This window comes from Neolamprologus multifasciatus, chromosome 16 (assembly GCF_963576455.1).
Source record: "Neolamprologus multifasciatus chromosome 16, fNeoMul1.2, whole genome shotgun sequence".
NCBI classification, from domain to species: domain Eukaryota; kingdom Metazoa; phylum Chordata; class Actinopteri; order Cichliformes; family Cichlidae; genus Neolamprologus; species Neolamprologus multifasciatus.
In genome coordinates, this window is record NC_140454.1 from 10,330,057 (window position 1) to 10,352,708 (window position 22,652).

The 22,652-nt window shown below is 39.0% G+C and overlaps 6 protein-coding genes across 6 annotated transcripts; 3 read left to right on the plus strand and 3 right to left on the minus strand.

Moving 5' to 3' along the window:
• Positions 1 to 2,608: 2,608 nt before the first annotated feature.
• On the minus strand, positions 2,609 to 4,167 carry LOC146500288 (gamma-crystallin M2-like). The gene is made up of 3 exons (XM_085134561.1): positions 4,030 to 4,167; positions 3,701 to 3,943; positions 2,609 to 2,952 (listed from the first exon to the last, which is right to left on the minus strand). The coding sequence occupies exons 1-3, from the start codon at positions 4,045 to 4,047 to the stop codon at positions 2,680 to 2,682; spliced, it is 534 nt and encodes a 177-aa protein (XP_084990687.1). The 5' UTR covers positions 4,048 to 4,167; the 3' UTR covers positions 2,609 to 2,679.
• Positions 4,168 to 5,476: 1,309 nt separating this feature from the next.
• On the minus strand, positions 5,477 to 6,302 carry LOC146500289 (gamma-crystallin S-1-like). The gene is made up of 3 exons (XM_085135311.1): positions 6,222 to 6,302; positions 5,863 to 6,105; positions 5,477 to 5,788 (listed from the first exon to the last, which is right to left on the minus strand). Exons 1-3 carry the CDS (start codon positions 6,228 to 6,230, stop codon positions 5,516 to 5,518), a joined length of 525 nt encoding a protein of 174 aa, XP_084991437.1. The 5' UTR covers positions 6,231 to 6,302; the 3' UTR covers positions 5,477 to 5,515.
• Positions 6,303 to 8,264: 1,962 nt separating this feature from the next.
• On the minus strand, positions 8,265 to 9,628 carry LOC146500290 (gamma-crystallin M2-like). The gene is made up of 3 exons (XM_085135308.1): positions 9,608 to 9,628; positions 9,242 to 9,484; positions 8,265 to 8,860 (listed from the first exon to the last, which is right to left on the minus strand). The coding sequence occupies exons 1-3, from the start codon at positions 9,614 to 9,616 to the stop codon at positions 8,585 to 8,587; spliced, it is 528 nt and encodes a 175-aa protein (XP_084991434.1). The 5' UTR covers positions 9,617 to 9,628; the 3' UTR covers positions 8,265 to 8,584.
• Positions 9,629 to 11,558: 1,930 nt separating this feature from the next.
• Positions 11,559 to 12,513, plus strand: LOC146500291 (gamma-crystallin M3-like). The gene is made up of 3 exons (XM_085135309.1): positions 11,559 to 11,612; positions 11,759 to 11,998; positions 12,190 to 12,513. The coding sequence occupies exons 1-3, from the start codon at positions 11,604 to 11,606 to the stop codon at positions 12,463 to 12,465; spliced, it is 525 nt and encodes a 174-aa protein (XP_084991435.1). The 5' UTR covers positions 11,559 to 11,603; the 3' UTR covers positions 12,466 to 12,513.
• A 2,835-nt stretch (positions 12,514 to 15,348) lies between these two features.
• LOC146500292 (gamma-crystallin M3-like) lies at positions 15,349 to 16,277 on the plus strand. The gene is made up of 3 exons (XM_085135302.1): positions 15,349 to 15,381; positions 15,467 to 15,715; positions 15,949 to 16,277. The coding sequence occupies exons 1-3, from the start codon at positions 15,373 to 15,375 to the stop codon at positions 16,228 to 16,230; spliced, it is 540 nt and encodes a 179-aa protein (XP_084991428.1). The 5' UTR covers positions 15,349 to 15,372; the 3' UTR covers positions 16,231 to 16,277.
• Positions 16,278 to 19,076: 2,799 nt separating this feature from the next.
• LOC146500293 (gamma-crystallin M3-like) lies at positions 19,077 to 19,889 on the plus strand. The gene is made up of 3 exons (XM_085135307.1): positions 19,077 to 19,155; positions 19,242 to 19,484; positions 19,574 to 19,889. Exons 1-3 carry the CDS (start codon positions 19,147 to 19,149, stop codon positions 19,847 to 19,849), a joined length of 528 nt encoding a protein of 175 aa, XP_084991433.1. The 5' UTR covers positions 19,077 to 19,146; the 3' UTR covers positions 19,850 to 19,889.
• The last annotated feature ends 2,763 nt before the right edge of the window (positions 19,890 to 22,652 follow it).

Below are 22,652 nucleotides of genomic sequence, written 5' to 3' on the forward strand. Positions count from 1 at the left end.
TTGTCCACAGGTTTAGGTGAGCCCTGTGACCTCCTTGTTGGAGTCCTGTCTGCAGCACCACTGCAGCACCACCTGCACTGACATTAGGACACAGCAGGGTGGGATACAGGCACCCTTTAAAACAGCTGTTGTTCTAACTCGAGCAAGATGTGACCATGTGCTTACTTTGCCATCCTTAACATTATTACCTTCCTTATGTACTGTTTTCTTCTGTCCATGCTGTGATGCCTGTAAGCTGCTCTTTTACTAACATTTAGCCAAACTTAGCCGAGTTAACCCTTTAACATTTAAACAAACTACATACATGGCAACATTTATTTCATTTATTTCATTTGATTCGATGAAAATAGGAAGCATGAAATAATGACTGAACACATATTTGCACCGAGATATTAAAGAGGTAATAAAGGACTATTGTTCCTGTCAAGTTAAACTCTTCGAATAGTTTACACCAGGGATGTCGGACTCCAGGCCTCGAGGGCCAGTGTCCTGCAGGTTTTAGATCTCACTCTGGGTCAACACACCTGAATAAAATGATTAGCTCATTACCAGGCCTCTGGAGAACTTCAAGACATGTTGAGGAGGTGATTTATCCATTTAAATCAGCTGTGTTGGATCAAGGACACATCTAAAACCTGCAGGACACCAGCCCTCGAGGCCTGGAGTTTGACGCATGTGGTTTACACCATTAGAATGCAACGCAAATGCTTAAAAATGTCTAATAGTTAATATAATATTAGTGATGTGCGGATTGATACTGAAATATTGATTCCTCCGATACCAGTTATTTCAATTCAATTCAATTCAATTCAATTCAATTCAATTCAATTTTATTTATATAGCGCCAAATCACAACAAATGTCGCCTCAAGGCGCTTCATAGATACAGAGAAAAGCCCAACAATCATATGACCCCCTATGAGCAAGCACTTTGGCGACAGTGGGAAGGAAAAACTCCCTTTTAACAGGAAGAAACCTCCGGCAGAACCAGGCTCAGATTATTTATGCTCTAGAATTGATTCTCATATTAAAGTATCAATATTTTAGTAATTTAGGGTAAATTTGTAGTTTATAGAGTGGAAAGAAACTACATCATTCGGATTGTCTACCTTGGAAGGAACTACTTCCTCTTCCGCCTTTAATAGTCACGTGTGAAATACGGCTGTATAAATGTGTCGCAGCCCCTGGCGCGCACACTCACAACAATGGCTGAGCGTAAACGGATGTGTGGACGTATTTTACCTCCACAAACAGCCAAGATGCAGTTTGCGATACATGTGGCAAGAAAGTGAGGTGTTGTGGCAACACCACTAACCTTGTCAAACACCTCAGAGCAAATCATATCACAGGATATGACGAGCGTATGTTGAGGTGAGCTGAAGAGGAGAGGGACGGGTGCTGCTAGGGCGAGTCAGACGTCTCTCACGGAGTCCTTTAGTGCTGCAGCCAGGCAACATGCTCAAATGGCACACAACTTCAGCTTTCTATATGATAATTCTGCATCATTAAGTGATAAGAACAAGTAATCTGACGTTCTGTAATCATTATGAAGCTATAATTTGAGATGCAATAAAAGATACAGTAAAAAAATAATAATTTTGTACAAAGTATCGGTATCGGATCAGTATCGCTGATACCACCCTGAATTTTACTTGGTTTCAGATCGGAAACGAAATCAGTGGTATCGCACGTCACTATGTAATATATCTCAACTCCTAGGTTACTTTTTAAAATTCCCAGCTGCAGGAAATATCCCCACATTCAGTCAACAGCATCTCCATAAATCCACAGATTCCTTAATGATGACTGATTGAGAAATAAAATAAGTCTCTGTTCCAATCAACACGTTAAAAAATGTGAGGAAAAAATGCAAATAAACACTTTCTAACACTGAGTCACGACACTGATGTTATTGAATCTTTGTTAATACTTCTCTGCATCTCTTCATTAGCTGTTCTGTTATGTTTATGAGAATATTAGAGCAGCCGTATTGGTTACTATAAGCATTTCCTCTTCTTTTAGCTGCACTGTTCAGCGGTCGCCACATCTGCCTCCATCTCGCCCAGTGCTTAACATCCTTTTCTGTCACACCAACCCTCTCCACGTCTTCCTTCATGACATTCATGAATCCTCTCTGACATCTTCCTCTTTTCCTCCTGCCTGGCAACTCAATATTTTATATCTTTTGTCCAATATGCCTACTATCCTTCTGTACATGTTCCCATCTGTTCAGCCTGAGCTGGTCACTCCCAGAGAAAGCCTCAGCATATTCAACTCGGACAGCCTAACGCCTCCAGTGCCACCATCTCCAAACTATACATTACAGAAAGTCTCATTTTCATCTTGTTGCTGTCCTTCTTTCACAACGACACCCATCCCCACCCACTCCATCCTGCTTATACCTATTCTCAGTGAGTTTACTGTAAACAATATTCATAAAATTGTTCAAATTCATTTGGTAATGATGTCATTAATCTGTATTGCTTGAGGAAAAGCTTAGATCAGGTCGTGGATGCAGTAAAGAGGGCGTTACGAGTAAAAGAAGAATCATCTTGAAAAATCATTTTTTCTTTCACTTTCCAGCACTCATAAGCATGAAGGGATACACATACTGAGCACAATTCTTTTTTATTAAATGTGCAAAGAACATGAGATAGACTGAAAACATGCGATAGACTGTCTACATGTCATGGACACGGCGGAAAGACCCCACATTGGGACTCATGGCAGCCCACTCATTGAAGCGGCGGTACTCTCCTCTTCCCAGGAAATACTGGCGTCCACGATAGTTGGAAAGCTCGTAGAAGACCCAGGCGCCATCCTGCACTTGGGCAGAGTGAACCTCGCGGTGGTGCCAGCGGTCGGGCAGGTTGTTCTCATCTTCAGTGCAGTCCAACATCTGACCGCTGAAGTTAGGACGCTCATAAACACGGACCCTGAATGCACCAGAGGTCTGTAATGCAAACATCAGTTCAGTCTGAGTGGTAATACCATTTGTGTTTTACCTCACAGATGTGACATGTCTCTGATTTTGCATATCATGAAGTTGTGATTATACTCTACTGATTTGTTTTCTTAGTTTTCAAAGTAACATTGCTATTGGTTGCACATCAGGGAAACTGATGGGTGAAACAAAGTAGAGGATTGATCCCTGCTGTCTTAGGGCGAGAAGCAGGGTACACCCTGGACAGGTCACCAGTCTGTCGCAGGGCTAACACATAGACACAGACAACCATTCGCACTCACATTCACACCTATGGACAATTTAGAGTTTCCACTTAACCTATCCCCACTAACTGCATGTCTTTGGACTGTGGGAGAAAGCCGGAGTACCGCCAAGAACATCCAAAATCCACACAGAAAGACCCCAGCCTGATGGTGGAATTTAACTCAGGACCTTCTTGCTGTGAGGCAACAGTGCTAACTGGCATCTACAGCCATGTGAATGCAGTATGCATTAAAAAAAACTCTATTTGAAAAAGACACTAGCAAATATCCGACATTGATCTTGGAATATAAATCATTTATCATTTCTAAGCTCTTCAGTCTAATATTTCATAAAACTGATTAAAACCTGAACCTAAGTGAAGACTAACTGGGGTTTTCATTGTCAATAAATGTAACATCTGGAATAGACAGTTAAACTATCACACTAATGACATGAGGTGAAAAGTTACTAAAGACTGATTAATTCCACTCACGTTCCGTATGATCCGACATGACCTGATGCTGTCATTGTAGCCCATCCAGCTCTGATAATGTGGATACTCCCCCCTGGTCAGTATGTACTGGTAGCCCATGTAGTTAGGCCTCTCGTAGAGTACCCAGGACCCACTCTCCACGCGGATAGAGTTGCAGTGACTGAAATGGGCGTTCAGCTCTGGACAGTCACTGCTGCACTCATAAGAGCGACCTTGGAAGTTTCTGTCTTCATAAAACACGATCTGTGAATGGATATGCATATTCACACTTCATGCTCAAGGTGCTGCTGCAGTTGAATCTTTAAATCAGATAATGTTTGTCCTCCTACCTTTCCCACACGGTCCATGTTTGGCCCTCACACCAATTTTTGAGCACCGTTTGTTTATCCCACCTTTTACATAGACATTATTGCTATGCAGCCTTGGTCCAGATTTATATATGCCGTGTATGTGGGCACACTGAAATGCACTGCCAGGGGCATCATTGTTATTTTAATTGCCTCAGCATCTATATCAGCACAATGGCTGATGCTGCATTTGTTTTAGCTTTATACAGTGTTTACAGTGGCTGACCTTTTGATCTGTCAAAGCCCGTTTCCAGAAACGATTTATTGATCCAATTAAAGTGTCTGCTGCTGCAGCTGCTGCAGCTGCACCTGATGCTGTAAAGTTGGCTTGTGGCCACATAGCAACATGATACTGGCTTTAACTAGGCTTGAGTGGAGGGGACAGGTGATGCTCCATCAGCAACCCCACCTTGGTACAAAGTCAGCTGACAGCTATTGCATGAGCTCTGCCTGACATGGTGGATTATTCTAGAGTTATATCATCTGCTGGGTTTGTTTACAGCATAATTTATGACTCCAAGAGTGCAGAAGTGCAGGGCTGTTTTTCTTCAGTGATTCAATTCCAATTTGTAGTGGATAATTTGGAATTACTCATAAAGTCTGATTATTAGCTGTGCTAATTTTTGACTTTTTCATTAGACATTTTATATTTCTCTTCCTTCCAAATGTGAGGTTTTGTTTGTGCTTTTTGTTTTTGTAGTACAGTTAATATCTTGACATCTTGATATGCACATTTAAATCATAACCTCTTAATTTCATTCAGGCCATTTTTAGCTGCTTAAAACGATGTCAGTGCCAAACTGTATACGATTTCATTGGAAATGTAACATCTTTTGGGTTTTTACCTATTTAGCATGTGGCTAAAACAAAAGTCAACCCTCACCCTAAACGTGTTCTAAGCAGGTTATATAAAAATGCATCAACTTAAACCAAAGCCTGCACCTAATCTTATGCTTAGATGGGTCACCAATGATAATAAAAGCAAGGTAAAGGTTTTACCTTTTGATCATTTCTTTCACTGTTGTTTGGGAGGGGGGGGGGGCAGTAATCTGAATAGAGGAAGAGAAAGATTTCATGTATGTCTCTGCATTGGCTGGCAGATCTGATTGTTATTGCTACAAATAAATGAGAAAAGATTCTGTGAATCTTTGATATTCTAAAAAAAAACAAAAAACCTAAATATCACAATATTTATATCAGTGAGGGAAGCCTGCATATTAGAAGTTGTGGCTACAGCCACCAAAATCAGCCATGTAGCCAAAACAAGTGAAGATTTATAGTGTTATGATGTACAGCTACATGTAGAATTAGGAACAATACAACATTTGAGATAATATATATTTTCATTTCCTCTAACTTGTGGTGAAAGATTGATATCATGCGATCTCCCCTTAATGTATTCACAAGAAGAGACAAGTGCAATGACACATTCAAATTAAAACAATATATTTGATTAACAGGTCACATTTTAAGCCTGTATGATTCTTCTGATGGAGCCTACAACTGCTTTCAGAGCTCCCCACTCTGAGCAGTGGTGGTACTCCCCTTTCTCCAGCAGGTACTGACGGCCGCTGAAGTTGGGGTGTTCAAAGAACACCCAGGTCCCCTCTAGAACCTTGCAGGACTGGATTTCTTGCCGGAGCCATTTGTCCTGGACTGACTTTATGCTTTCTGTCAGCTCCAGAGATTGGCCAATAAAGTTAAGTCGTTCATACAGCATCAGCTTGTAGGGCCCTTTGGGCTGAAAGTAAAGAAATGTGGTCAGTTTGACGTGTGACGTGTTTTTCTACTGATCACTTCTAGGCAGAGACTTACATTTCTGATGATCCTGCAGGATCTTACACAGTCATTGAATCCCATCCAGGAGCCGTAATTATTGTATTCTCCTGGACCAATGACATATTGGTAGCCGGTGAAGTTGTTGCGCTCGTACAGAACCCACCAGCCACCTTCTACTTTCACTGAATTGCATCGGCGGATGTAACCATGCAGGTTTGCTGAGTCCCCTTTGCAGTCATAGGACTTTCCTTTGAAGTCCCGATCTTCAAAAAACACAATCTAGAAAGAGCAGAATTATACAGAATTTTACTTGTATTGAATTCAATCTGAATCTGTGTTAACTAAAATATCTACAGCACTAAATTAGATCGTCTATGAATGCTGTAAATTCTCACCTTCTCCATCTGTCGAGCCTAAAATACTACACTAAGTTACCAACGTAGTACTCTTTATACATGGCAGAGACAATACCACCAAATGCATGGTTAGCAGTGCCTGTAACCATTATTACAAATATTCGTCTAGAGTCTGCCTATTGTTCTTACTCACTGAATTGCTTTTCCGAACACAATGATTGTTTAGCAGTGCCAAGAATCTAAACCTGCTTGGTCTAAACAGATTTGAAGCACAGCTATAAATGTGTGTGTGCAGTTTTATGTAAAGCTTTTGTTAAGCTGTTGATTATGAAAGTTTGAGTTCAAATAAAATCTATGATCCTTTTTTTAACCTTTTTTGTTTTGTATTATTATCTACATGCAATCATGGAAACAAGTAGTGTATGTGTATCCTTGAATGATGAAACATTAACTGAACTGGTGTACAGAGGTCCCTCATTTATCGTTCTAAAAATAACCCACGAGAAGTGAAATCGGCGAAGTAGCGAACTTTATTTTTTACAATTATTATAGATGTTTTAAGGCTGTAAAACCCCTCACTACACACTTTATACACGTGTTTCAGAGAGGCATGAACATTGTCACACTTTTCTCTCTTGTTTAAACACTCTCAAAGTTCAAACCTTGTAGAAAAATAAGTCCAGTATTATATAACGAAACCAATGGCTCCCGCAGGTGACGATGTTTCGTTGACATTGTTGTGTTTGTTAGGGATAAAACTTACAAACATACAGTACAGCACATTCAAATATACAGATTTATGTATATTTGACAAGCTGAACGCATTCTGTACTGTACAGGAGATATGGCACAAGATTGATTGACAATACTCTACAGCCAATCAGGATGCAGAACACAATGCGCTGTAAAAATAAATAAATAAATAAAGCAAAATTGGACACAGAAAATTCACGAAACAGCAAGGCCGCGAAAGGTGAACCCCGTTATAGCGAGGGACCACTGGACTCACAAATCACATCTTTTAGGGAAAATTCCCAATATCAAAAAAAAAAAGAAAAACCATATAAAATTAGAGTATTTTGAGTCAAGTTCCCAATCAGGGAATTTGCTAAAACCAATACTAACAAATTTGAGAACATTACAGCAATGTTTTAGTAAGTTCATAACCTTACAAGATCATTATAACCTGTTAACATCCACCAATGACCAGCCAGCAGCTTAGGGTGTGTCTTTGAAATAGAAATAGCTTCAAATCAACTCTCTTAGATGGAGTTCTTCCCTTTATACTACGGGTGTACTATCCATTATTCTATTCCAAATATGTAAGAAGACAAAATGTAACCTAACCCAGAACAGGTCACTTGCAATGTGATGGTTAAGTTATGTGATGGAAGTTAAGAAATTCAATTATGATGCATTTTATCAATGTAAAAACAATCATTTTAAGTTTAGCCCTATTCATAGTATAGGTTCTATATTGGTACAGTGATTATTGATTTTTGATTTTACAGTTGAAAATGGCCATCTGAAAATGCATTTTTCTGTTATTTTCGTCATAAACCTAAATACTGCAGGATGCCTAAAAATGAAGCTTATGTTATACTCAGTTAATATGTTTAGTAAAGTTCAGTAACCACAGAGTGATATAATGTGTCCCAAAGAGTGTAATAAACGCAGTGTATCAGTGCTTATGCAAAAAAGTGTACATACACTTTTCTAAAATGATCATATGAAAATAAACACTATATCATCGTTTTATATCTTATTTTACATATTTGTACTGAGCCATAGAGTGGAAACGTAAAAACTGCAACTTTGCAAGAGGGTCTTTATCTTTGTGCAGCCATTATTTCACTCAGCAACATGCATTATTTGAAAATGTTTAACTTTTATGGGTTTGTAAAAAGAACTTTCATCTTCCTGTTGTTAAATTTACTTGTTTTTTCTCATCTGATTATGCATATATATAACTTGACCTCTGGGTTGACTTAAGCAACTTCAAAAAAGGTTTAAAGAAGATGAAGGAGAGACTAAAAGCAGCTGACATAACAGGTAATGCAATAAGAAGCAACAGAGGCTGAATTGTTATGAGTAAGAAGTGTATTTATTCATTTAAGTATAGCACTTGGAGTGCTGGAAAGAAGTACACGGTATAGGAGGGAAAAATAGTGTTGGAGGGAGGAACTTCCGTATCTTCTTCAAGAGTTCTAGAACTTATTTAAAGGTTACAAGACTTCCATGGTATCAAGACTCTGTTGGTTGTCTTATCAGCAGGACAACAACAACCAAGCAATGTTCTAGAATACAGAGTCCTCCAGCTTGATCCGTCTGTCAGATTAAGAACATTGTTGGCTTGGATAATTTTTTCACAAGCTGCAGAACCCTACTTTGGTGCTGCTGCTCTAGAGTTCTGTGACCATTCGGAAGGATCCTGCAGCAGGGGAGTTGGCGCCCCAGTCTGTATAGTTGGGGTACTCTCCACGTTCCAGAAAATACTGGTGTCCATGGTAGTCTGGTTGCTCATACAGGACCCATGCACCATCCATCACTACGCAGGAGCGCAATTCCCGAAACTTGAAGGTCTCATAAACTGATGGGCAGTCTTCGACACACTCAGCTGCCTGGCCTCCAAAATCCTGCTTGTCGTAGAATCTGATCTTCCAGGATTTTCCATAGACCTGTAGCAAGTCAAATCTCACAAAATCAAGTTGGTGTTTTGCATTAAATAATAATACTTTGAACTCAAAACTACACATGGGTTTCTTGGCTGTTTTCCCACTTTCCTTAAATAATTGATGTGCATTGGCACGGGCATAAAGCACCCAGCTGCCAAATCATGAGCCTTTTATCTCTCCTTTTTGTCTGTTGGTCTTTGACTGATTACTGCTTGGTTGGTGCACTCTGTGGTATTTTGCTGTAGCCAAGCACTCCTCTACAACTTGTTAGAATAGGCCTATTGAACCTTGGAGAAACTGGGTCACATTATGATATTGTCAGAGCTGTTACATTAAAAAGGCAAATCAATTCTAAAGAATGAATGTTAGTGTCTACCGCCTTACGTTTTTAATTGAACGACATGACTTGATGCTATCGTTGAATCCCATCCAATGCTGGTGATCGGGGTATTCACCCGGGCTCAGGATGTACTGGGAGCCTGTGTAGTTGGGATGCTCATACAGCACCCAGCACCCACTATCCACCTTAATGGAATTGCAGCGACTAAAATTTGAGGTCAGGTCAGGACTGTCAGTACTGCACTCATGACTACAGCCTTGGAAGTTCTTGTCTTCAAAGAACGCAATCTGGATAGATGAATATACAAAAATTACTCAGTATTTTACAACATTAGAATACTTTGACTTTTTATGCAAATAAGACAGACGATAGTTTGCACTCTATTCACTCAAACAGCATTTGTTCCTTACCTTCACCATTGTTACTGATATTGCTTGCCTGCCATCCAGCTGCAGCTGTGTTGTGGCTTATATTGAAAAGTAGAATGTGCAGACGAGGGAAAGCTATTGTCATCTAAATTACCTTGATTTGCATATCAGCAAAATGGTTTGGTCAAGTTTGATTTCCCTTTGTCTACATGTGATAGCGTCATATCAAAGAAGTGCCAAATGTGACATGTAAAAGTACTACTACTTGATGATAAATGTGTTGTTTTTTTTCCACTGAATTCTTAGTCTCGGTCAGCACTCTTTTTGTACACCTGGAAATCATTTGGTTATTTATCCACATTTACAGTTTGTTTTTTGCAGGATGAGTTAACTAATGCATTTTATCATGAGGGCAAGAAGAAGCAAGGCAGTTATTTAGTGTTGGATGACTGTTGGCTGTATTTAACACTGAAAATAGGATCTCTTGCTGCTTTTGTCACTAATTTATGTCCATATTTGTCTTGTTCTTGTCAGTGATTCATGTATTTTGCACGTTAATCTAAAGATGTTTTCACCTGTAAATTACAACATTACAACAATTACAACAAGTGCGCTCCCACAGACTGCCAAATTAAAGTTTAAATATCTTCTATAATATGACTTGTATAAACAGTGGTACTATTGGACATAATATCCACTAAATTTTCTGTTATTTTCTTTGATGAGCGATCAAAAAGGTTGGTAATTACGGGTCACTGTTGGCTTAGGATGCTCCATGATGGGCATGGTTTCTGATTATAGTACATATTAAATAGAGTTAAACTTAATTTGGTTTTCATTTTAGTTACATTTAATTCAGTAGTCTGATGATCTTGTGTATGTTTAAATACATACAAAAGTTACATAAAAATGCTAAACAGTCATTAAACTAGTTAAAAATGATTAAATACACACTAAACACTCTACGTTAAAGCCATCATTAGTGCCAGCGATACGCTTAATTGTAAATTCTTTTGGTTTTCTTGCATCTCTTATATAATGCATTGCATACATTGTACACTGAAAAAAGTTTTACTCAAAGCAAATGCAGAAATTCGCTGACTTCTTTAATTTCCATTCTTGCTCTTTTTCCCAAATCTCTTTAACCTTGTGAGGTATAGACCATAATTGATCAGTTGTGATCTATTGCCTAACCCTCACCCTGTGCTGTCTGTATGTCATATTAATCTGTTCTTATTTAACTGTTCATCAAAGTATTGGCATTTTCAGTTTGTTTTCCTTTTCTCCAAAACATAGACAAAGGATGACTCACAGATTCTCATGGAGACACAGCTGGGAAAAAGCCAGAGAAAAACAAAATATTAGATCTTTGGTTGGTATTCTCAAAATCAAATGCATCTGCAGTGGGGGAAATATTGATTTCCCCCACTGCAGATAGATAGATAGATTGACTTGATAGACTTGATTTTGCCACCAAATAGTTGTCCCTTGCTGACCATTAGAAAGAATGCAGCTTGTAGGCACTTCATCACAGGACCTGCAAAACTAATGGGGGAGGGGTGTGTGTGTTTTGTTTTGTTTTGTTTTTGTTTTTTTCTTTAAAGAGACGTGTTGCTTTTCATGGCATTATGATTGCAAATACAATTTTTTGCAGATGCAGTAAAGTAAACCTATGGTCGTTTGAAAATGATGATAGTGAATTCTTACTGGTCTGAATTGATACATCCAAACAAAGTACAACAATTAAGCCAAACACACAGGTTAAATGTGACCAAATGAAGATTTGTGTGAAGACATGTAGAAACTGTAGCTCTGTTCTCCTCCCTCCTCTCCGGCCTTGTGTCTTCCATCCACTTCCCCTCCCTTTGTTCTGGATCGTGATGGCACAAATGAAATTAACAGCGATCGCAGAGCTGCTTATTCATCAGCTTCCAGATAATTTGAATGACAAAACCCTGTTACAGCGCGTATCAAGTATAAAAGCTGTCTGGCAGCCACAGGTTGTTGGACAGTTTCCCACAAATACAGAACATCAAACATGGGCAAGGTATGCAGAGAGCAGATCAGAAAACAAGCACTTTTCAAATTTAAGACAAACTCTGCAGATGAACAATGGAGAGAAATAAAAGAGAAGGTCAGCTCTGACATCTTTTTTAAATCAATTTTGTAAAGTTTTTTCTTTCTTTTCCACAGATCATCTTCTACGAGGACAGGAACTTCCAGGGTCGCTCCTATGAGTGCATGAGCGACTGCTCTGACATGTCCTCCTACCTGAGCCGCTGCAACTCCTGCAGGGTGGAGAACGGCTGCTTCATGGTCTACGATCGCCCCAACTACATGGGGAACCAGTATTTTCTGAGGAGGGGCGAGTACTCGGATTACATGTCTTTTGGCATGAGTGACTCTATCCGATCCTGCCGATTAATTCCTCAGGTACTCGGGAATTACAACAAGGAACACATGTCTAGTTCATATAATATCATAGTTTATATGATATTAGAAACTATGATATTGTTGAGCTGATGAAACTGCTTTTCACACACTAAGTCTGCAAATCTGATATCAGCAACATTTCACTGTAGCCTTTAACGGCCCAACGTTTCCTCTCCTCCTTTAACTAACAGCACCGAGGCTCTTACAGGATGAGGATCTATGAGAGGGAGAACTTCCAGGGCCCGAATCACGAGCTGATGGACGACTGTGACAACATCATGGACCGCTATAGCCTGTCTGACTGCCAGTCCTGCAATGTGATAGATGGCCACTGGCTGATGTACGAGCAGCCCCACTACAGAGGCAGGATGGTCTACCTGAGACCTGGAGAGTACAGGAGCATGAGAGATATCGGATATAGTGGCATGAGGCTCAGCTCTGCTAGACGTATAATGGATTCCTGTTGATGCAAAGGAAAATAATGCGCTGAATAATAAAGTGAAAGATTAAACTAATGCCATGTGATATTGAGTAGATTTGTGATGTACGTGTGTGCGGGTGGGTGTGTACGTGTTTGTGTGTGACTGTGTATTCATATCTCTGTGGGGACCAAAACTGTAAGTTTACTATACTCGTGGGAACCAACAATTCTTATGGGGACAGAATCCCAGTCCCCACAAGTTTAAAGGTTATGCATTATGTCAGTTAGATGTTCCCACAAAGTTATGAATACATGGTAGTGTGTGTGTGTGTGTGCGTGTGTGTGTGTGTGTGTGTGGGGGGGGGGGGGGGGGTTGGGTGTCAACTACACTGTAATGTATGAACTCATGCTAAAAAGCACACTACTGAGCTATAATAGCATACATAATAGAGGGATATTCAATTCCTCTCATTTCTAATGCAATTCTAGTTTATTTATAATAATCACAAAAATAGTTGCCCCAATCTTCGTTAGAGAAGATCCTACAACGCATGCAATAATAATACAAGAGCACATGTGCAACTTAAGACAGTATTATATCTGCTATGAAAATATCACGTTGCAGAAATATGTACAAAATGCAGTTAAATTACACATTGTCACAACAGTGTATATAAAAGGTGAACAAAACTTCCAGGTCTGAAAAGTGGAGCCAGTGTGTTTGAGTGCCTTAAACCAGATTTCTTTCTCCAACAGGAGGTGCCACCTCTTGTTGCAAAAACAATTGCAAAAATCTAAAATAAAATTACCGTTTATTTCTCTTGATCTCAGGCCAAACTAAACAGTTCATGATCTCAAGTTTCTTTATATCTAGTTTCAAGTCATGCTTCTCCTTTTGTAAAATATGGTCAATATGAGAGTCAAAATGATAAAAAAGCAGGATATGCATTTCCTTGATTGTCATGTCATGTTTCAAAAGCAATGGTGAAGACACTCTGGATTTTATATGCTACACAGGTTACAACACACAGTTTAGACTGAATGATTTGTATTCACAATAAATTTTATTAGTAATATCACACATAAAATTAAACATGCTGTTTTAATCACAATATTTCTGGCTATACTAGCTTCCTCCCGTGGCCCAAAGATATGCGTAGAGAGTCTAGAAATAAATAGAAATGGAAACGATGATTGTATGAATGCATGTTTGCATGCCAGTAAAATAAGCAAAACATGACTTAGGACTTGATGGAGAAACTCTTGTACACGTCTCAATAGGGATTTTGGCCTACTCCTTTTTTACAGAAGCTTTCTAAATGCTTTAGGATTCTTGGCTGCTACATGGTAACAAATAACCTACAGTTCCCTCCACAGATTTTCTATAGGACTGAGGGCTAGATGGCAGCTAGGCCACTTCGTGACCTTAACGTGCTTCTTCTCTAGCCACTCCTTTGTTGCCCTGGAAGACCCATCCATGACCCATATTCATTGTTTTGGCTGATTGAAGGGGGTTCTCTATTTTACAGTATGTGGCCCCGTCTGTTAGCCCAACAATACAATGAAGTTGTCCTGCACCCTTAACAGAAAACCAATCACAAAGCATAATGTTTGACTGTGAGAAGGTTATACTCAGCATTTCTATTTCTCCACGTCAAGTTGATGCCAAAGGGTTTGATTTTAGTTTTCAAGTGACCACAGCATCCTCTCCTAAGCCTGCAATGAAGCATTAAGATGTTCACTGCCAGTACATGTGCCTTCTTGAGCAGGAGACTTTTCAGATGTTGCAAGATTTCAGTCCACAGTGCTGTGTGTCACCAATGCCTTCACATCATTAACAAGATAGATTGTTTGAAAGCTTCAGTTCATGAATATCTACCAATGTACAAAACTTTCATAAGCAAATTAGCAACTTACCATAAAGATACTTTTTGCTTGTGTAACTCTGTTTGCTCTTCTGTATAGCATACTGCATGTGCTGCAGACAGTCCTTTATATATATATATATATATATATATATATATATATATATAGATAGATAGATAGATAGATAGATAGATAGATAGATAGATAGATAGATAGATAGATAGATAGATAGATAGATACATACATTGCTGAGGATGATGTACATCAGAGGTCCCCAACCTTTTTTTTGCTATGGACCGGTTTATGTCTAACAATATTTTCACAGACAGGCCTTTAAGGTGTCACAGATAAATACAACAAAATAAAAGCAGTACTGGTACCAAAAAAAATAAGATTTATTCATAACACACGGGAAAAGACCCAGGGATAAAAATGATTTAAAAAATAATGTTAAAAACTGATTAAAAACCCTGAAAACCATAAATTTCACACCCAAGCCTCAACTCTCGCAGCCCGGTACCAAACGACTCACGGACTTGGCCCAGGGTTTGGGGACCGCTGATGTACATGATGCAGTGGTAGACCGTGATCACCAGTCAGTATTGGTAACTAGTAAATGTGTTTGCAAAGATGTAAATGCTGTGATGTAAAAACTACAGTCTTTTCTTCACAAATGTAACTGTGTTTAAATCTAAAGTTGAAGCATTTGTACATTTGATCAGTTGCTCAGCTCTGATATGCATTCACATAATAGACTGAACACGAGGATGTAACAGGGTGCTTTTCAACACACAGCAATCACTGACAGTACAAAGAGTCCCAGCTGATACATCTGCTCACTGTCACCCACCTGTACCCCATATGAGAGCCACAGAGGTTGGCACTGCACCAGATGCATACAGTCTGGAATAATAACCATTTACAGAGCGATTTAACAAACATTATAGCCCTGTATGGTATCCTGCTGAGTAAGATATTCAAAACAATGGCTCCATAGATCATTTAGCCATCATGATGGGTATAAAAGTGACAGAGAGCTTGGCTGGGCCAAGTACGAGTGGAATCAGGGACAGAATTGACGACCAAAATGGGCAGAGTAAGAGAGAAATTTACAAACTGTTGCTGTAATTGAGACCAATAAACACTTGATTAAATCATACATTAAACTGTTTTATTTTCAGATCATCTTCTATGAGGACAGGAATTTTCAGGGTCGCTCCTATGAGACCAGCAGTGACTGTGCTGAGCTCACCTCCTACCTGAGCCGCTGCAACTCCTGTAGGGTGGAGAGCGGCTGCTTCATGGTGTACGAACGTTCCAACTACATGGGTCACCAGATGCTGGTGAGAAGGGGAGAGTACCCTGACAACCAGCGGCTGATGGGAATGAGCATGAGCGACTGCATCCGTTCCTGCCGCATGATTCCCATGGTATGTAAGACCTGAAAATATATAGAAATATATAGAAACTATGGGGTACCCCACATGTTTCAAAATAAAAGCATCTATCAGGCACTGAGAAGATTTTTTGCTTGCATGTGCTGTGCACAAACTTGTAAGCTTGTTAATCATTTTGTGCTTTACTTTTTTCTATTTTCTGCAGTTATGTGTTAAACAAAACAACTCTAATATTGCTGATGAAGTAATGATCTGTCCTTTCACAGCACAGAGGGCCTTTCAGGATGAAGATCTATGAGAGGGATAACTTCGGTGGTCAGATGCACGAGCTGATGGACGACTGCGAGAACATCATGGACCGCTACCGCATGTCTGACTGCCAGTCTGCCAACGTGATGGATGGCCACTGGCTGATGTACGAGCAGCCTCATTATAGAGGCAGGATGATGTACCTGAGACCTGGAGAGTACAGGAGCTTCAGGGAGATGGGGATGGGTCCCACGGACATGAGGATTGGATCCATCAGACGTATCATGGAATCCTGTTAGGCAAGACAGACAAAATAAATAAACTGTTAATAAACAGTTCATATCTGTTTCAGTTCATCATTTGGGTTGACTTCCCTGGCAAACTCACAAACCTGAGAGAAAAGTGCATGAATTATCAGCAACTGGCTGCTCTTACTGTTGATAGTTTATCCACGGTGTCACTTAATTCTTCTACTTATGAAATGTGTTGTGTCATATGAAGCACATGCCACTGAAAAATAAATTACTTAAATGTAAATAAAACCGACATTACAGAACAACAGTTGTCTTTTATTTATGTTAATGCATGGTGCACTCCTGGTTAGCATAGGGCTGCTTTTCAGTCAGTTTTAATTTCCTGTTCTGCTCTGTGAAAACAGAAAGAGAAAGTGTGTACATAAGAACATCTTTCGGTTTTATTGAAATACATTTTGTGTGGCAGAAATAAGAGCGATGCAAAGATCAGATGTATACAGGTAACATAAATGGAGTTAGGATTAGGTTAGCACACACTACACACAGCACGCCCAGTAACTTATACTCAATCCCAGCCTATTGGTCTTGATATGTCATTATGTCTTCAGACTTTCTACTTGTTACAATTCTCATAATGTTGTGGGCCATCAATAATGAAAGTGAAGGGTAACGATAGCTCTACTTGCCCTGCGTGTCCTAAAGACGGAGATTTTACAGCTGTGGTGAGGACACTGCATACAAACTAAAAGAAAGCTTCTGGATCTTGTTTGTTCTGGATCCTGAAGGAAGGAAGATTTAGAGCCACAAGAGAACATTTTACTTTAATGTAAGCTAGCAAGGTCCTGACAATGTTGGAACACAGCTGTTTGACAAGAATTTAAAAGGGCTACTCAGTAATGGTCTTTGGCATCAGAGCTGGCTGAAAGTCTGGACGACTTAATCAGAGATGTGCTTTCTGAACACTGGAGAAAGCAATACAAGTAAAAAAGGGATGCTCATCTGGCACATCTCTAGGTACTCCAGGGGTACATAACTGTGTTAAAAAAGTGAATTTGTCCACTAACAGTTCCAATATTGCCATGTCATCGCAGGAGGTAGAATTATGTTACTGGCAATGGTAACAACTGTGAAAAAAATCATCAAGAAAAACACTGTGAAAGATCCCAAATAAGATTCTCAATTAGATATTTACTTTGGATTTTTGTAGAGCATGGGTCCCAAACTTCAATGAGCTGTGGCACTGTCATCTCATGCGAGGGCCGCTTTAGTGTTAAGGTTGTACAATAAAACAAACAAACAAATATTTATGAAAATGTAAAATGTTTTTTCTCACTCTTAATTAATTGAAGCCTTTCATGAACTACCAAATAATTATAATTATATTACTATAACTGTTCGTATTTAACAAAATGACAGTGCAGACATAAGTGAAAACTTTTCTTTACAAATAACTAACAAAGTCAATCCCTCAACATGTTTGTGCGCTCTGCTCGTATTGCCTTCATATTAAATCACTTTGTGCTTTTTAAAGAACTTATTTTAACATTGGACTCAACAACAAACAAATCCTCCCCAACAAAAAAATTAACTTCAAGGGCCAAATTGCATTATATTTCTTCACATAGGGGTGATGTAGGCCGCAAGTGGCCTCCGGGCCGCGAGTTTGAGACCCCTGTTGTAGAGCACGGAATATTTAATTTTTGTGTTAACAGTTTGGATATTTGAAGCAGGCAAAGTCTTTATAAGCTGAAGGTTTGGCCTTTACATTCTCGAGGTAATGCTGACTGAATATGGCAATGTTTTTCTGGTGGAGATGTAACAAAAACATTATAGTGGGATTGTTTAATCCCACTATAATGGGATTAAACAATCCCATTATAGTCCATAATATCCATATTGCACAGGCTCTCCACCATATCTCCCTGACAACTTATTTTTTTCTGTTTTCTGATCCGCATACAATCCATAACAAGTAGAAAGTCTGAAGACATAAGTGAAGTTATCTTTTTATGGAGCACAACCATTGCGGATATAAATAATTTGATGAGGCTTTTCCTATTAAAACTGGTCAAATTGCCGACTGCGATAAATGTCTATACCTGATCTCATGTTGTCTGTTCATTTGAACCAAATAAACAGCAACTCTGCAGTGAAACTTATTAAATGGTATCCTGACAGACTTAGTGCTGGATGCTGTTTGCTAACTTCATCATTTTAACTTGTTCACATATTAGTATTCCCACAACTTGCACTCCTCACAAGCAGCCAAAAAATGCTCAGTTTATTTAAATTGTTAGTTCAGAGGAAATTGATTACATGAAATGTTTCAGTTATTCATGTTTTTAAATCTTATCATGTTGCTCACTTGTAGCTGAACAAATTTCTAAAAACAAAAGAGAAGAAAAAACTAAAACTTTCTACCTTTACATATTGCACAAGGCTCTCCACCATATCTCCCTGACAACTTATTTTTTTCTGTTTTCTGATCCGCATCTAATGCTTACTTAACTGGACAATAAATCAGTTTTTGTGTGTTTTCATACCACAAAAAAGGAAACGATCTCTACAGTTTTCATATTTATATTTATAGTGTTTTATATTTTTACATAAACATATAATGACTTCAAAAACATCTGTTGGTAAATGAAATATCCTTTACACTGAAGACAGAAATGGTTGTCATACTACAGTTGGAAGCTTCTATTTATTTTCTTTATGTGTAGCAACAATACCACATGTATACACTACATGCATTTCCACTAGTGTGGCGTCACAAAATAACCCTTTAGTTCCCTGACTGCTCAGTAGGCTTCTATGCCGTGTTGCTGGGTCAGGGGTTTGCACAATAGACGCCACACGTCCTATGTTCCCACGGTGCAGGTATAAAAGTAACAGCTACCACTGACAGGAATACACAGAAGCCACAGCTCAGTCCTGAGGAACCACCAGAAGACCGTGACCATGGGCAGAGTATGTAAAGCATGGGAAAGATTTTTATTCATTAAAAAAAAGAAATCTGTGGATTCCTATTCTAATGAGTTTTGTTGTTCTTTCAGATCATTTTCTACGAGGACAGGAACTTCCAGGGTCGCTCCTATGAGTGCATGAGCGACTGCTCTGACATGTCCTCCTACCTGAGCAGGTGTCACTCCTGTAGGGTGGAGAACGGCTGCTTCATGGTCTACGATCGCCCCAACTACATGGGAAACCAGTATTTCATGAGGAGGGGCGAGTACGCTGACTACATGAGCATGATGGGCATGAGGGACTGCATCAGGTCTTGCCGTATGATTCCTATGGTAGGAAAGCCGTGGTGTGGATATCATTTTCTCCAGATAGGCTTGAATTATATATTCAAATTCTTTGTTGTGAACTGTTTCCCCTACAGCACAGAGGCCAGTTCAGGATGAGGATCTATGAGAGGGAGAACTTCGGTGGTCAGATGTACGAGCTGATGGACGACTGCGACAGCATCATGGACCGCTACCGCATGTCCGACTGCATGTCCTGCAACGTGATGGATGGCCACTGGCTGATGTACGAGCAAGCCCACTACAGAGGCAGGATGATGTACATGAGGCCTGGAGAGTACAGGAGCTTCAGGGAGATGGGAATGAGCGGGATGAGGTTCATGAGCATGAGGCGTATCATGGACATGTGCTAATTTTACATTTTGACTTCAATAAATGACATAAATTTCTAAATTCTTGTGTCTTGACATTTAATTTCATTACTGTGAACCTTTTTAAGATCATTCATACTGAATTCAAATGCATTGAGTATCAGTGGAAACCACCGAGTAAAAAACATGTTTTCATTCTTCTTTTGAATGGCATCTCCAAAAGACTGAATTACCACCTGTTTCTATTTGATCTGTAGAAGTCAGCTGTGGTAGACAGCGATATATGGATATGCATCCAGCCTGCCGGTATTTTTATTAATGCCTTTCAACAGTGTCGTTTCCAAGAGCAAATTCTGATTTGGTTCTGTGAAACAAACTGATGTGATATTCTTTATAAGTGTCTGGTTGGCATTCTTGGGTAACTTAGAGAAGTAACATTTCAGCATCACAGCCATTAAGAAGTAATCCATTACATTACAGCATCACATCCTAAGAAACAAATTTGTAAGCAAATTTTTGCTTTGCCAACATATAACACCACATACATAATGGTTTATTATGCATTTAGGTACTGCATAAAAATAGAAAATAAAGTATATAATTTGTAATTATTTGTTTTGATTTATGTATTTGCAGTAGTTGATGCAAATATCATGAACGTACTGAATTTAACAAAACTAGAGAAAATAACCATGATAATATGAAGATATTTGCTTCATTTTGGGCTCAGGGTCAACAAATTATCAGTATTTATTAGTAGTAGTCATTGTTTATGTATGTAGTTCCATTCTGCCAGCTGAAAAGCACAATGTCAGCAGTAGTGATGTTCTGATTTGCAAAAGGAGAAATTAATCTGAAAGGCAATGACAGTACAAAGATATAAGGAACATAATTGCGTAGTGTTTTTCTTCAACTATCTGAGTATTCAGGTGAATATATTTCACCAAATCTTTACCCTGATTGGTTTTGACAGACTGCTCGAGAGCCAATTAGAATGCCTGAATAAGTAACATGACCACAACAGAGATGATGTTTGAGAACTGAAGTGGCTCATATGGAGAAACTGGAAGAGTAGGTTTCAAGTAAATTTTCACCAGCTGACCATATTTGATGGTTGTGGAATTCCAGGTGGAGTTTATCTTTTTTTTTCTTACTGTCCCTGCATGTGTTTCTTCTAGATACTCCAGTTTCCTCTTACAGTCCATATGCATTAGGTCAGCGGTCCCCAACCTTTTTTGCGCCACGGACCGGTTTATGCCCGACAATATTTTTACGGACCGGCCTTTAAGGTGTCGCGGATAAATACAACAAAATAAAACTAGTACAGGTACCGAAAAAAAGAAGATTTATTCATAACACACGTGAAAAGACCCAGGAAAACCAAGTTAACGATAAAAACGATAACAAAATAACGCTGAAAACCGATAAAACCCCTGAAAACTATACATTTCACCCCTGAGCCTCAACTCTCGCGGCCCGGTACCAAACGACTCACGGACCGGTACCGGTCCGAGGCCCGGGGGTTGGGGACCGCTGCATTAGGTTAATGGTGATTCTCAGTTGGCCATGGATGCAGATGTAAGAACATGTGGCTGTCTGTCTCAGTATAGTAAGAACATGTAAACCCCAGCCATCTAAGGATTCAAACCCAGGACCTTCTTACTGTGAGTCAGTGATGCTAACCACAGAACCACTGTGCTGCCTCTAAATCCAGTTCCCCTACAATCCCAAATGATTTCAGATCATTTGAACTTAAATCAGTTTTGATAAAAAAATATTTGAAAACTGGTGAGGTAGGCGATCTTGAGAAAAACAGCACGTGGTTGACCCGGTCTCTCTACAGGCTACTGGGAAGAGTAGAAGATGCCACAGTAACTTTGTTCAACTCAGTTTTAAAAAACTTGGAGAGAAAAGGTTCTCAGCCACAATATTAAAACCACTAATGAGGCGAGGTGATTAATGAGTATTAATCATTCAGTTACAATGCTTTGCCTTTCCATTCCTGTGGATCTTACTTGACACTGAGCACCTGCCTGAACTTAGCTCTGAAGTGACTCCTGACACACAACAGAGATTCCAAGGCTTTGTTTTGACATCCAAACTCCCCAGATGACAGTCCAATCAAAGAACTCCTTAATGCACAGGAATAAACCTTTCCTCCACAACTGCCTTTTAGAAATGAATACAGTTATTTCCTTTTCTAAAGTGGTGTTTTTTCAAGGTGTTTGATCTTTTTTATGAAAATAGTTTATAATCCGAAAATATTATCAAAATTATTCAAAAGAAAGACAATGAAAGTAAAAAAAAAAAAAAGACTAAATACCTAATAATCTCACGGCCCAATCCCTATTTTTAAAACATCATAGCAATGGAAAATGTCAAAAGATGAAGACTAAAGAACATATACATTCATCTGCACAATATGAATCTGCTGAAATCATTTATTCTGTTCATGAAATAACAAACAAACAACAAACAACTCTCTTTTTTTGTAAATACCACCACTTGAAAACATATTAAATATACAAATACCTGCCATAGCATTGAAAATCACAAATTCAAACTCAGTTATAACAAATCACCAAGTATACTATTTCTTTTTCCCTCTTTAGCTCACACTCAGGAGTGTGGCAGAAGTTCGTATTATTAGCCTTGAGGGGCTCACTTTTACATACCTGATGAAAACAAATCCACAAACTACTATCTACTTATCTGGCTTGATAACTGCTATCTGGTTTGTTCGTATAAACTCACTATTGTACTATACAGCTTGCAGAAAATCTATACTTTTCAAAAGTCACTCACATCTATATAAATAACGTTCTAAGCTATTTTTATTATTAAA

What these genes read in the sequence shown, in the direction of transcription:
- LOC146500290 (XM_085135308.1), bottom strand. An exon ending in CATGTCGTTCAATTAAAAAC is followed by an intron (nt 8,861 to 9,241) that starts GTAAGGCGGTAG and finishes GACTTGCTACAG; the next exon opens with GTCTATGGAAAATCCTGGAA.
- LOC146500288 (XM_085134561.1), bottom strand. An exon ending in CATGTCGGATCATACGGAAC is followed by an intron (nt 2,953 to 3,700) that starts GTGAGTGGAATT and finishes TTTGCATTACAG; the next exon opens with ACCTCTGGTGCATTCAGGGT.
- LOC146500291 (XM_085135309.1), top strand. An exon ending in CCTGCCGATTAATTCCTCAG is followed by an intron (nt 11,999 to 12,189) that starts GTACTCGGGAAT and finishes TTTAACTAACAG; the next exon opens with CACCGAGGCTCTTACAGGAT.
- LOC146500292 (XM_085135302.1), top strand. An exon ending in CCTGCCGCATGATTCCCATG is followed by an intron (nt 15,716 to 15,948) that starts GTATGTAAGACC and finishes GTCCTTTCACAG; the next exon opens with CACAGAGGGCCTTTCAGGAT.
- LOC146500293 (XM_085135307.1), top strand. An exon ending in CTTGCCGTATGATTCCTATG is followed by an intron (nt 19,485 to 19,573) that starts GTAGGAAAGCCG and finishes TTTCCCCTACAG; the next exon opens with CACAGAGGCCAGTTCAGGAT.
- LOC146500289 (XM_085135311.1), bottom strand. An exon ending in CCTGCAGGATCATCAGAAAT is followed by an intron (nt 5,789 to 5,862) that starts GTAAGTCTCTGC and finishes CTTTACTTTCAG; the next exon opens with CCCAAAGGGCCCTACAAGCT.